Source organism: Balaenoptera musculus, chromosome 21 (genome assembly GCF_009873245.2).
Source record: "Balaenoptera musculus isolate JJ_BM4_2016_0621 chromosome 21, mBalMus1.pri.v3, whole genome shotgun sequence".
NCBI classification, from domain to species: domain Eukaryota; kingdom Metazoa; phylum Chordata; class Mammalia; order Artiodactyla; family Balaenopteridae; genus Balaenoptera; species Balaenoptera musculus.
The window spans coordinates 36,147,412-36,162,515 of NC_045805.1; the positions used below are offsets into that span (position 1 = coordinate 36,147,412).

The window sequence follows — 15,104 nt, forward strand, 5'->3', positions numbered from 1 at the left end:
GCCTGCCATTTCTGATTCTCCCTCTCCACCCCCATTTTCTCTGGAACTTGTTCCAGTTGGGCTATTGCCCCACCATCCTCAGGATCAGCCGACCTTGGCTTCTGTGGCTCCCAGGACACCTTCCTCTCCTGGTCTGTGTGCCTCCTCTTTACTCCAGTCAAGCCCTCTTCATCTCCCTGCCTTTGGCACACGCATGGCTTTTCCTTTCTAAATACACTGATGGCTTCCAGCTTCTGGGCTGTCAACATTGTTGAGTCACTGACAGCTCGCATGTTTCTATTTCCAGCCTGGAACCCTGCACTGGGTATCACGTCCACCTGGATGTCCACTAGGCGTCTGAATTTAACCTGTCCAGGTGGGACTCTCAATACCCCCCGCCCCGCCCTCCCACTGTCTTCCCCATCTCAGCAATGCTAACTCTGTCCTTCCACTTGCTCAGGCAGGATCCGTCCCATCTCGTCCTCACACCCACGCCCACTCTTTCAGCAAACATCAGCGGCTCTACCTTCAAACAGATTTCAACCACTTCTTACCACCCCTCAGTTCTGATTTAAGCCACCCTAATTTTTGGCCTGATGATTGCGAAGGCCTCTGAGTTGGCCCTCACCTCCACCCGGCAGCCACCATAATCCATTAAAATAAAATCCGGATCACAGGACGTCTTTGCTCACAAGCCTCCCGCGGCTTCCCATCTATTTACTCAGCCTGTCAGGCCTCTGCAGACGGACTCCTCTCCCCAGGCTTCGCTCCTGCTGCCCTCATCTTCGTGCTCCCGGAGACACCAGTCGCCCCGCGCCAGGCCTGTGCGCTGAGCCTGGAGGCCGCTCACCCACCCTCTAGGATTCACTAACTCGCTGCCTCCCCGGCAGCCTTTGCTGACGACCCACTCAGAACTAGTTCCTCCCACCCCATCCCCCTGCACCCCGCCGCGTCCCCCTTTCTCTAGAATACTTATCAGCAGCACACGACAGACCGTATTCTTATCCTGTTCACTGTCTGTCTTCTTTATCGCATGCAAGCACCTTGGGGGCAGGGATGTTTTATCCATTTCTGTGTTTTCCCCTATCTTCACTGTATTGACAGCAGCTAGAACAGTGGATGGTCTGGAGTGGGTGCTCAACGTTTGCTGAATAAATGAATGAGTCTGAAATGCCAGCTCTCTAACTCATCAGATTTCCATAAATGCACGAGTCTTTTCTCAGAGTACAGCAGTAGCTCAATTCTGTGCCGCTGGTCTATTTCTTTCATTTCTGCTCTTTCATTCTTTTTAAAATAAATATTTAAGGTTTTAAAATTTAAAAGCTCATTTCTTTGTTAATAATTTCTATCTTAAATTGCACTCTGGTCAGAAAGCATGATCTAAAGACATAGATTCTTTGAATTTTATTGGGAATTGCTTTATAGCCTGGTATTCAGTCAATTTATACGAAGGCTGAGTGCATAACGCAACACCTTAATACCAGACTTATCAGACTAGCAAATGTTGCTAAAATATTTTAATTCAATATATTTGGCAGAAATCCTTTTCACATACACAGAAAAAGGTGTCAACTACAAATTGGCACGTGCCATCTACCTCGACAAGGATTAAATCATGAGCTGCTGCAGCTGCTGACCTGTAACACCCCCTGAAAGGAGTTAGGAAGAGATCAGGAACGAGGCCCTCCGTGCTCTGGGAAAACTGGCAGAACAGGCCTTCAGATAGTTAGATTTTCAGGAGAAGATTTTATGAGCCCAATTCTTGCATCTCCTCGTACCTAGAAAAGCACTAAAATCATCAACGGTGACAACTGCTCCTCGTGACTGGCAGCCACCTTCTGCCAGAACGTGTGCTTCACTGCACGCACCCCTTCACCTAAATCACATACATACTGAGCTCCACCCCACCTCTTCGGAGCAGTTCCTCAGAGCTGAGATGCTGTCTCTTGGGCTATTGTCCTCATTTTGCCCCAAATAAAACTTAACTCACAACTCTCATGTTGTGCCTTTTTTTTAGTCAACAAGGAGACTAATTAAAAATAATACATAAACACAATTTAAGAAACAAAAAGCAAATAAAGCAAAGGGGCTTATAATGGAAAGCTACAGTTTCCCATTGAGTTTTTCTACCTCCAAGAGACAACTAGTTTTAATGTTCCTAACTTTACTGTTTTTGGCTGTGACCTGACATCTCTCAATAACATGTTATACCCACTATTTCTTGACTTATCAACCTTACACATTATCTAGTGACTTGTCTCCTCTGACATGTGAAATTAGAGCCACTTGCGCCATCCCCTTTCCCCAAATAGTTATATAGCACTATTCCTGCTCCGTTCACTGGCCACCTCTGCAATTTTGAACAACTACTCATTGACTTGTTTCACTCCATCACGTGCCCACTCGTTCACGCACTCAGATACTTATTGTGGGTCTACCACGTGCTAGACACTGCTGCAATTTTCTAGGTGCAAGGGATACTACGATGGAAAAAGCAGAGACAGTTCTTATTCTTATGTGTTACATATTCTAAACAAATCACCATAGTAAATATATAAACAAGAACAAATCATATTAAGCAAGAAAGTAAACTAATAAATACATGCAAGACCTAGAGTGAAAGTGCTCTGCAGAGGGTTAAAGCAAGACTAAGAGGAGAGGCCGGAGGACGACTGTAGGCTGGTGACCGAGGAGCTTCCCAGGGAGGCTGAGGTTAGTACTGGGCACACCTAAGTGCCCAGTAAATATTTCATGACAGATAAACCACGTGATCTGGAGCTGAGACTGGATGGCGAGAAGGGGCCGGCCACGTACTGCCTGCGGCTCCCTCGTGGTGAGACGAGAACATGGGAGGCCCCGCCGGGCCCTCACCGCTCTGCCTCATCCTGCTTCTCCTGCTCTGCCTCCATCACCCACACCTTTGCTTTCATAACACTGCTTCTCCACAGGACGGGGCTAAATGCTGAAGACCAATGATGTTCACATCGCTACCTCAGAGGTCACATCAGCACGCCTGTGTTACGACTGCTTTCTGCAGAGCTGAGTGTGTCACGGAGCTGCCACCAATCTCCTCATAACCTCTCTGCAGCCCCGCCATTCGCTTTGCGATCTGTTCACACCAGGGACTGGTAAACTCTTCTGTAAGGAATAGGGCAGTGAACAGCTGAGGCTTTCGGAGCCACAGGTCTCGTGGCGAGTCCTCAACCCTGTCTCTGCAGCGCGAAAACACCAGAGACAGCACATCAAGGAAAAGCCCGCCTGCGCTACCACTTTACTCGCGAGACAGAGGGCCGGCTGCAGTCTGCCAACCCCAGTGTACGACTTGAACGTTACACCATCAAAGAGAATGTTTATATCCTGCTCATAAAAACAACCAACTCTTATTTATCACTATTGTAAAATACTGCATTTGTGTATAGCTGAATTTTAGAATCTGAAAAGCAATTAACAGCACTTACATTATGACTAGGTAAATATTATTTACTATATAACCCAGAACGTGTACTCTGATCACACTTTTTCCTATCTGCATCCAAAGCAATGACCAACTCATGCCTTTCAAGGTAAAATGCTTCTAGTATAAAATATCACGAACCCTGTGTGCCTACTACCCAGCTTTAACACGTATCAAAACATGGCCAATTATGCACCCATCTGGACTTCCATCCGCTCCCCCCTCCTCCCTGATTTTGAGGTAAATCCCAGACAAACAGTTTTATTTCTTATTTTCTGTCTTTTAATCTAGGAGAGATTTCTTCAACTTTATTTTTAACTATTCTATTGAATTTTTTTATTTTGACAATTCTATTTTTAGTGTTTCTTGATCTCTGATTTTTTCTTTTTAAAATAGCATCTGGTCCTTATTTTATAGATGCAATATCTTCACCAATTTCACGGGGGTATTAAAAAATTAAAAAGAAAAATCTCTTCTACTACCCCAATTTCTCCACTTCCTCTACGGCTAGTTTCCTGTTTAACTTGACCCTTCTCTTTTCTGTTACGCAGATTTTCCTCACATGTAAGAATCGGTTTTCTGTAAATTAGAGAATCCAGAAAGGTCAAAATGAAAAGGGCCTTACCCTGCAATACTAATACTCGGTCTAACCTCCTGTACTTCTGTTTGCTTAACTTCTTTAGAAGAGAACCCTCCGACTGGGAAACCAGCTACAGGTCAGGGTATGTGCAGTGGGTGACGTGCGATGGGGCTGAGCTCTCCTGCAGAAGACCCTGTTACACCTGGCTGCAGCCTTCCACCAAGCATGGGGGCTCTCTGGGGTTCAGCTACAGCAGCTCCCTCCCCCTCTATAGGTGTTCTTGGCCACTGCACTCTTTACTCCTTTTAGGCCGTTTGGCGCTTTATCCAGCTGCCTTTTGGCCTTCTGGGGCTGGTGATGAGCAGTGGTGCGCTGCTGCTGGCTGTAACCAAGCTGCTCGCTAAATACTCGGGAGTCTGGTGAGCCGACTGTTAAACCATGAACAGCCCGGAATTGGTCGCTGTGACAGCGTTTATACCGTGGAAATTGGAAAACGCTACAAATCAGGGCTTTTAAATATCTCCCCCAGCCCCCCTGAGAGCGGATCTCTCTCCTCTTTCTCTTCTTTTCTTGTGGGCTTATCCCATTTTAAATTCATTTATTATGAATTTGATGCGCCTGTGAGAAGGAAGGAAAACTGGACCTTTGCTCAGTCTGCACTCTTTTTCCAGGCGCCGTTTTCCTTTTTCTTCTCGAACTAGGGCTGTGTTACAGCCAAACTGTACCGCACGTGGGACCCAGGGCACGTGGTGGGATACAGAGCCGCGCTGCAAACAGGTGGTGCAAAACCACATCTCTTACCTGCAGATCCAACTCATGGCACCTTTGAGCAATTTCTTCCTTGGCCGACAAAGCTTCATTCAGTTCCTCTGAAGTTTTCTTCAGCTGGGTAGAAGCAAAGAGCTACAGTGAACATTGCAATATGACGTGCCAACAACTAATAATCGCACATGTACAATACAGAATGAAAACGCTTCCCCCTGTTCTTTCTGTGGGGCAGGGAGAAATCAAGAACCCTTCTGCACAAGTCAAAAGAAGGCACTTCTAACTGCAGACATCTTTTAGTCCTGAGCCTTGTCTTTTCTGTACTTGGAAATTGGTTCTTTCCTCATATCAAGTTTTCTTATACATCACCTAGGGCTACTTGGTTCTTGGTAATGTTGGTTCTGTAATAACTGAGAAATCTCACCTTGGTAAAATATATATGTGCTAGAGGAACAGGGGTTCAATTGTTAAAATAAATAGCTAGTGTATTTCAACACAATTGTTATATGGTTTAAAAAATATTTATTCTCTCAGTACTTAGCAGTCAGGATATATGGCCAGAAGAGATAGGCAGCTGGATTGGTCTTGGATTGAGATTTTGCCCCGGAGAAGGTATTAAGGTAAGAGAATCGATTATATTGACAAAATCATCACAATAATAGACCATGAAGTCTAGGCCAGAAAGAGAAGGTAACTGATTAAGCAGATGATGAACTGCGTAAGCTAAAGTATGAAGTGGGGAGATTTCCAAAAATAAGATGACGATGTTGGCAGAAGAAAGAGGAGTAGGCTTTAGGCAGGCAGAACAGTAACGTTCACCGTGGAGTCTAAGCAAAGTGAGGAAGAACGAACGTAAGATGATGGGCTGTCAGTGAAAACCAGGCAGTTCACTTCTTCACAGAGATGAAGGGTAGAGGAGACTTCTTCAATTGAAGAATAACATGGGGCTTCCCTGGTGGCGCAGTGGTTGATAATCTGCCTGCTAATGCAGGGGACACGGGTTCGAGCCCTGGTCTGAGAAGATCCCACATGCCGCGGAGCAACTAGGCCCGTGAGCCACAACTACTGAGCCTGCGCGTCTGGAGCCTGTGCTCCGCAACAAGAGAGGCCACGACAGTGAAAGGCCCACGCACCGCGATGAAGAGTGGCCCCCACTTGCCACAACTAGAGAAAGCCCTCGCACAGAAATGAAGACCCAACACAGCCATAAATAAATTAAAAAAAAAATTAAAAAAAAAGAATAACATGAAATAAAAGGTAAAATATCTTTTGTATTATAAATAAATCACAGGATTAAATGCATGCCATTTTCCAGGACTGCATCTATTGTGTTAAACGTGGCATACAGAAAGATATCACTAATGGAAAAAGAAAAACCATACCTAGAAAACATGAATTATAGTAAGTTAAAGAGGTTAATTTATTTTAAAGTGGGTTGTGCAATAATATGTTAATTACAAATTACAAATTTAATTACAAGTGTGTAATATCCATTAGTAAAGTGGCTTAAGTTCTTGAATTTTAGGTAAAAAATAAAGAACTATACCAATATATTTCATAAGCAATTTCAACTGAAACATCCTTTTCATTAATATCTAAACTTCACCCTTTAATCTCTGCATGGATAAAAACAATGTAAGATCAGGTACCTGGCGATCAAGGTCAACATAGGCATCGTTCCCAGCAGAGACAGGAGACTCTTTACTCATCAGCTGAAATTAAGATTTAAATGATTACAACCAAGAGAAAAAAGTGACATTCTATATAATACACTTACAACAACAAACATGAACACCCAGCTGCCACAGAATTATAAAAATTACAATGAAATCACAAATGTAAAAGGAACATTTTCCTATACATTGAAGCTCTTCAGCCTGGAGCTTTGTTTTGCTGCAGGATTAGACTTCACGTAAGATCACACGTGTAATTCTGGTATGCATTTTCACAGCAGGGCCAGTCATGAGACTCAAGTATTACTTATTCTTACCACTAAAAAGACAAGTCTTTAAGTTAAAATGTGGCTAAATATTTAAAATATTGACTTTTCAGTAAAAAAATAGCAACACTAAGTAACTATGTCTGAAGAATAAACGTGGGTCACATCAGTATCAGCCCAAATTAACCGCTAATGTTCAGTGATGACACGCACATACACACGAATCTAGGTCTCAGCCTCTCTCACCCTTGTGTTGCACACAGAGAAGATCCAGAGGGTGTGTGAGGGTTTGGGGAGAAGGGATAAAATTCTGACTGTGACAAATGTCAGGGGCAGACTCAAATGTCCCAATTTTCTCCTGTTTCCTTCTTATGCTCTGTCTGAAGGACAAAAGAGAGGGACAATTAGAAACGTGGGGACAGACTATTGAGAGATCTTGTAATTTCAGCCTTCATCCCACTCTCTAAAGAACTGAAATGTTATGCTCAGCTGTACCTTTTTCTCTGCATAAGTGGTTCTCAACACTGATTGAGAAGTCCCCAAACTAACAACACCAGCATTGCCTAGGAACTTGTCAGAAATGCAAATTCTTGGGTCCCTGCCCAGATTTACTGAATCAGAGACTCTAGGGTTAGGGCCCAGCACCACACACTGAAGTTTGAGAACCACTGCTCTACATTAATGTCATGAGAAGAGTGAAGGTCCCTTAGCATAATTAGGAGGGAAAAAAATCTCAGACAGAGTAAAAGAATACTGGCTTCAATTTTTATGCTTTTATTGTAAGAATATTAATAAAAAGATGTTCAAAATATTTTTCTTCCAATTAAAAAAATAACACCCAATGTAGAGAAGATAAAAATTCAGAAAAAATACAAAGAGAAAACACCCATTATTCTACCATCCAGAAATAACCACGTCTATAATTCTGAACTATTCAAGAAGCTACCTGTGCCATGGGTTTCACACAGCTCAAGCAAGAAAGACAAATACAGTATCATGTGATGAGGGCTGTGACAGACACTCAGAGAGGAAGGATCTAATTTGGGGGAGGGCCGGGGGGTAGAAGGGAGTGGAAGTATTTTCTTCCAGTCCCCATTGTTACATGTTAGTTCTTATCATAACACAGCAGCACCTGTGAATAAAACCCCCTGAACACAGCCTCCTCCCAGTCAATCCCAGCTAGGATGTCCACCTCGACGAGGCTTCCAGGTCCTATACCTCCCGACTTCCTCCCTGGTTTTCACTGACAGCCCATCATCTTACGTTCGTTCTTCCTCACTTTGCTTAGACTCCACGGTGAACATTACTGTTCTGCCTGCCTAAAGCCTACTCCTCTTTCTTCTGCCAACATCGTCATCTTATTTTTGGAAATCTCCCCACTCCGTACTTTAGGTTACACAGTTGATCATCTGTTTAATCAGTTACCTTCTCTTTCTGGCCTAGACTTCATGGTCTATTATTGTGATGACTTTGTCAATATAATCGATTCTCTTACCAAAATACCTTCTCCGGGGCAAAATCTCAACCCAAGACCAATCCAGCTGCCTATCTCTTCTGGCCATATATCCTGACTGCTAAGTACTGAGAGAGTAAATATTTTTTAAACCATAAAACATAATATACAGTTTCCAATCTCAGCTGGGCCTTCAAAGTTGCCCCCAAAGTGCAGCTATGCTTCCCCAATCAGCAGTCTCTTTATTCCTTTTAGAGATTATTCCAAACCTTTCCTACTTCTCAAACCTCACCAACTCCCCACTACTCTTCATCAGAAAACCTTGCCTCCAGATAAGAAATTCCCCAATTTCCTGTACCTTAAGGTACAAAATTGGCAGCATTCATACGCATCCTTTCCTTCTTCAATCTTGTTGTACTGCGCTCTCAACCCTGTCTCTCCCCAGCTTCTCAGAGACCCTCTACTATTTATCATCCTCTCTCTTGTTAGCTCAACCTCTATCTTGCTCTTTCCTGTGGCTTCTTCCTATTAGCATTTAAAGAATTAAAAGACTATCACTTACTTGATTACCAATCACATTTCTCCAAAGAAGATAACATACAAATGCCCAACAAACATATGAAAAGATGCTCAACATCATTAGTCTTTAGGGAAATACAAATAAGCCACAATTAGAAAACACTTCACATCCACTAGGATGGCTAATATCAAGAAGATGGACAATAACAAGGGTTGACAATGAGGGAGAGAAATTAGAATTCTTAGCACATTGCTGGTGGGAATGTAAAATGGTGCAGCACCTGTGGAAAACACACCTGTGCTGGCACTTCCTCAAAAAGTTAAACACAGAATTACCATGCGGCCCAGAAATTCAATTTCTGGGTATATATCCAAAAGAATTAAAAGCAGGTGTTCGGACTTCCCCAATGGCGCAGTGGTTAAGAATCCACCTGCCAATGCAGGGGACACGGGTTCAAGCCCTGGTCCGGGAATATCCCACAGGCCGCGGAGCAACTAAGCCCGTGTGCCACAACTACTTAGCCTGCGCTCTAGAGCCCTCGAGCCACAACTACTGAGCCCACGTGCCACAACTACTGAAGCCTGCGCGCCTAGAGCCCGTGCTCCGCAACAAGAGAAGCCACCGCAGTGAGAAGCCTGCGCACCGCAACGAAGAGTAACCCCCGCTCACTGCAACTAGAGAAATCCCGCGCACAGCAATGAAGACCCAACACAGCCAAAATTATATAAATAAATAAATAAATAAGTTTATTAAAAAAATAAAATAAAAACAGGTGTTCAAAACAATCCCGTACACTCAGGTTCACAGCAGCACTACTTGCAATACCCAAAAGGTGGAAACAACTCAAATGTCCATCAACTGATGAATGGATAAACAAAATGTGGCACACCCACACCATGGAATACCATTCAGCCACGAAAAGGTACTAAGTATTGATACATGCTACAAAATAATCTTGAAAATGGCAAATTTTATGTTATGTGTATTTTACCACGACAGAAAAAAAAATCAAAGTCAGCTGCCCCTGAATAAAGACATACAGACAATCATCTTACAAAAGCCCTTCTTCAATTCCATAGTTCTACCCAGCCACCCCGCCCTCCTCCACGGCCCAATCAGTCACCAAGCCTCTTAAGTAAAGCTCTGGCAATGCTCAAATCTGTCCACTTCTCTCACCCAGCCGCCGTAACCTAGTTCAGGCTTCCATCGTTCCTCACTGGATAATTACTAAGGTCTCAACTGCTCTCCCTTTTTCTAGCCTTGTTTTCCTCCGATCCATTCTTCTCACTGCCTGGATTTTCTCAAATACAGACTTCAGTGTATTTTCTCCTTAAAAAGCAATTCACTGGTTTCCAAAATTCCAGCTCTTTCCACAAAGCTGCTCAGCATCCTACTGGCCTTACAGCTCTCGCCTCGCCTAAAGCACCCACACCCCCCGCGCCTGCTGAGGCTTCTTCCGACACCTCCCCGCGCCATGCAGCTGCCTCCTGGACCGCGAGCGTGTGCCCTTCCTGACCTCTTCTCCTCCTCCAGCGCTCAGACGAGACGCCGCACTCTCTGAGAGCCCTTCCCCAACATCCCCACGCTGAGGGACACACTCCTTTGAGGTCCTACTATCTTTTCCCTATCACGGCACTTTTCATTCTGAATGCTTTGGATATATTCGAATTGCTCGTTTGGCCATTCTTCCCTTTAGATCACACTTTGTGAGACAAGAGGCCATGTCTATCTTTTCCATAGTTGTATCCTGAAGGCCCCCTATAGCTCCTACTGCATTCTAGGTGCTCGGTAAGTATTTACTAAATGAACACAATGCATATGCAGGTAAATGTAACGCGTTAGTGAGTAGCGGCATCGTCAGCACACAGCAGGCGTAAACGCTTGCCAGTACGATTGTCACTATCCATCTCTCTATTTCACATTTCCTCGGGATAAATTCCTAAAAGTGAAATTACAGGATCAATTACAGTAAGGCAGAACAGTTAGTTGCCCCCTTATTATTTTGCCTGTCTTTGCTTAGTAACAGAATCCTCAAATTTTGGCTGGGTCCATGACCACCTGGAAAAAAGACCACATTCCCCAGCTTCCCTGTGTGGCAATGTGAGTAACAGCTGGATAACAGGAGTGAGAATTCCTGGAAGTTTACTAAGAGGAAGTGGAGAACCTTCCTTCAGCCCTGCCTGCTGGCTGGAATGTGAATGTGAGGGCTGGAAGCCAAACAGCCACGGCTGACCATGGGGTGGGAATCCCATATTAGGGATGGCAGACAACAAGATGCAAGAAAGCTGGGTCCCTGATGCTTACGGAGTCAACCCATGACCACTTAAGAGCAAATTAAACTCATATCTTGCTTGGGTGACCATCATTTTGTTAGTTTACCCTCCTACCATCAGTGCTGACTGACAAACTGATCCTCTCTTAAAAGCTTTGCTTTGTTGAAATGTCCTGTATAATAGTGAATTTGGCTGATCCTTTGTCCCCAGTGACTGGGAGGTAGCCTCTAAATCTCTGGGATTTCTCTGCTGAGTGTCTTTGTTATTCATGGTGGGTCTCTAGATAGTTTAAGCTAGGAGATGACTCTGGTTGGGGGCTGGTGACCCCAGGAAACCCAACCGCATATGAGAGGGTTGGGGCTTTGAGCCACTTGATATCAGCCTGGCCTCTGGGGAGGAGACATGGGCTGGAAATTTAGTTCAACCTTGTGGCCAATGAGCCAACCAATCACACCTATAAAATGAAACCAACCCCAACAAAACGCTGGACATGAAAGCTTGGGTGAGCTTCCCTGGTTGGCAGCTCTCTGCGTGTTGTCACACAGTAATGTGCTGGGAGGGTGACATGTCTTGATTCCACAGGGAGGGGACAACAGAGACTGAGTTTGGGACCCTCCCAGACCTCCATTTCAGGGGGTAGGGGACTGGTTCTGATTTGTATCCTTTTGCTGTAATAAAACCATCATTGTTACTGAGTTCTATGAGTCATTCCAGCAAATAATCAAATCTGAGGAGGTACTGGGAACTGCTGGATTCATAGTCAGTTGGTCGGATTTAAAAGGAAATGCTTCATAGCACAGGGAGATCAGCTCGGTGCTTTGTGACCACCTGCGGGGGGGATAGGGAGGGTGGGAGGGAGACGCAAGAGGGAGGGGATATGGGGATACATGTATACATATAGCTGATTCACTTTGTTATACAGCAGAAACTAACACAGCAATGTAAAGCAATTATACTCCAATAAAGATGTTAAAAAAATTTGTTTAAATAAAAAATAAAAAGTAAAATAAAAAAGGAAACACTTTATCTTAATTTGCATTTAGCATTTTTCCTGTTTGTTGCATTTTTTTCTGTTAGTTACTTACATTCTATACTATTTTAGTTCCCTTAAAGGTTTCTTCCATTACTTCTATGATTAAAAAATTCTCCCATCTTAAGATCATTTTCACTTTTATAGTTCTATGTCTGACACCTGATGGAGTTCAGGACATGCTACCCCCAAATATGGCAGCTTGGCATGTTGAATGTTTCAAGTTGAAGGAATCTGAGAAACAGCAGGGACAGGAAAGATTTTCTGACCTTCCTCTGGAGCAGGTCTTAAGTCCCTCACGTGAGAGGCGCCCTCCCTATGCTCAGAGGAAAGGAGTATCCATCTCTCCAAAGTCAGAGGGATGCGGAAGGAATCTGAACAAACAGGACTTGCCGTTTTTCGCCCTATCACATTTTTCCATGAGACTTTCCACTCTTCACCAAATCTAGCATCAAAACACTCAGGCTGAAACACTTCTTTGGGCTTCCCTAGTGGTGCAGTGGTTAAGAATCCGCCTGCCAATGCATGGGACACGGGTTCGATCCCTGGTCCAGGAAGATCCCACATGTCGCGGAGCAACGAAGCCCGTGCGCTACAACTACTGAGCCTGCACTCTAGAGCCCACGAGCCACCACTACTGAGCCCACGTGCCACAACTACTGAAGCCCACGCACCTAGAGCCCATGCTCCTCAACAAGAGAAGCCACCGCAATAAGAAGCCCGCACACTACAAGGAAGAGTAGCCCCAACTCGCCGCAACTAGAGAAAGCCCACGCGCAGCAACAAAGACCCAACACAGCCAAAAATAAATAAAATAATTAAAAAAAAAAAGAAACACTTCTGTGATCTTCATTTCTTTATGAAGCCTCCTGTGTTGTGTAAAACTTAAATACATTTGTATGCTCTTCTATTGTTAATCTGTTGTTTGTTTGTTTGTTTTTAACAGAGGCTCCAGCTAAAAGCTTGAAAGGGTAGAGGAAAAAAACATTTTTCCCCTCCTACAGTTTCAAATAAATATTCATCTAGAAATTGCCTTGAGTCTGGCTGGAGTTGAAGACCCATTTCCTTCCAAATAAGAAACCAATACTTAAGTGTGAGGCAGACTGCTGGTTTAAGATAGATATTATTCATAATGGCTTTAGGAATTAGTCTACTATTCCTAATTCATTAGAGCATTTAAAAAAATTAGGAATAGTTACCGAATATCTATAATTCCAAGATAAACATTTAACGTTTAAATAAAAATGAGACAAGCTATAGCATAAGTGCGAAGAAAAAAATTCTCAAAAAATGAGTAGGAGAATCTCTTTTTAAAATTTCTACTTCAATTACTTAAACTCATGTTTGCTCCTTTAACTTCTCACAAACTGTAAGCACAAAGGTCCAACATACCTCCTGGATGGCTGTCATGACAACGTGTTGGACAGATTCCTCCATCATCATGATGGCTTGGATGTACTCTGAAAGTAAGAACAACCTGGAATGTCAGTGTTCAAGTTACAGACAATCAAGGGAGTAAAGGCTAACACTTCATGAATTCTGAAAAGAAGTTTCCTGTGTTTTGATTCTTCCTCGCAATTCCTCATATATGGTTAAATACATGTGTCATAGGTAAAGTAAAGGCTGAAAATCATAGAATTTATCTTTCCTTAAAAATAACTGCCCCCCCGATAAAGTTGAGGCTACAGCTAAAGGTCACGGGAATGGAGGATCTCGGGAATGTAAAACAATGAAACGGTACAGCCTAAGGCCAGAATGGAAAGGACTCTGTATTACTATTGCTAAAATCTAAAAATCTTTCACACTATTCTTTGCTACATGTTATAAAACTTTGATGTCTGTGTTTTATTCTTATGTGACATCAAAGTATTGAATTGTGTATAATTTCTACCTTAATATTTTCTACAATTAAAAAAAAAAAAAAACTTAGGGAAACTGAGACCTGCTCAGGACAAAGAATTAAGGTGAATTTAAGATAGGGACTGACGCTATAGTTAAACACTGTGTAACCATGGGCTTTAAAATAATGACCCAAATCTCTAATAAGCTAAAGCATCAATTTCATCAACCTTACCCTCACCAATGCCGAAAAAGAGAAGGCTCCCTTAGCCGTTCATAGTGACAAAGTTGAAAAAAAAATAATTTCTTGCCTTCTAAAAAAAGCCCTGGAAGTAGTTTTCATTATTTTCAAATCCAATAATAGATGAAAAAACAGGTATTAAGCATAAAAAATCAATAGGCCAGCTGGATTTCAACAAATACGGTAAATATATTTTAATAAGAAACATTTTTTTTGAATTTTTGAATTTTATTTTATTTTATTTTTTATACAGCAGGTTCTTATTAGTCATCCATTTTATACACATCAGTGTATACATGCCAATCCCAATCTCCCAGTTCATCACACCCCCATCCCCACCCAATAAGAAACATTTTAAAACATAAAGTCATTAGGAAATTATAGTCTCAACCTGCCTCTCTCCACTCTATACCCAAAAAAACACCAAAAAAAATTGTCTCAGCACTCTAATATTATACGAAAGAGTCTTACTGTGCAATTGTTACAGTGACCTACTGGCAAGAAACTCATGGATTTGGAATGCCAAACTGTAGTCCTTTGCTTGACAGGTAACTTGTTTAAAAAAAAAAAAAAGAATTTTGACAGCACTATTAAATTACGACATTCTGGTTGTTAATGCCAAAGCTTTTAGTTAAACAAAGCATGTTTTTAAGGACGTACTGTCGTAAGGATGCTTGTACCCGATCAACGTGTGGTGATGCATACGCAAGTATACACAACACACTTAAACCACAGGCGTCGTTCTTAAGCCCAGAGTAGGAATACTGTGCATCATAACTTAACCACTTTCCGGTTTAAAAAAAAAAAAAAGAATCCCTTTAGTCTGAGCTGAACTTTTTGTTTGTTTGGTTTGTTAGTGAGGAGCGTCCTACGAGCGCTGGGTACGAGGCACCAAGCACAGAATCCCCAGGCCACAGAGCAGCTGGCACAGCCGGGATCGGAATGCAAGACTGCGAACATGGTGGGGAGAGGCAGTGGCCCCGTGACGGGAGGAAGACGGACGACAGCCCCGTGGGTGTGAAGGGGGTGAC

General features: G+C 43.1%; 1 protein-coding gene across 3 annotated transcripts in view; it reads right to left on the reverse strand.

Moving 5' to 3' along the window:
- HOOK3 (hook microtubule tethering protein 3) overlaps positions 1 to 15,104 on the reverse strand; it is a 113,602-nt gene that overhangs the window by 62,969 nt on the left and 35,529 nt on the right. For all 3 annotated transcript variants that reach the window (XM_036838755.1, XM_036838756.1, XM_036838757.1), the window contains exons 6-8: positions 13,386 to 13,453; positions 6,428 to 6,490; positions 4,815 to 4,898 (exon numbers count right to left, since the gene is read on the reverse strand). In XM_036838755.1, the coding sequence (XP_036694650.1) occupies positions 4,815 to 4,898; positions 6,428 to 6,490; positions 13,386 to 13,453 (215 nt within the window). The remainder of the gene's footprint in view (positions 1 to 4,814; positions 4,899 to 6,427; positions 6,491 to 13,385; positions 13,454 to 15,104) is intronic.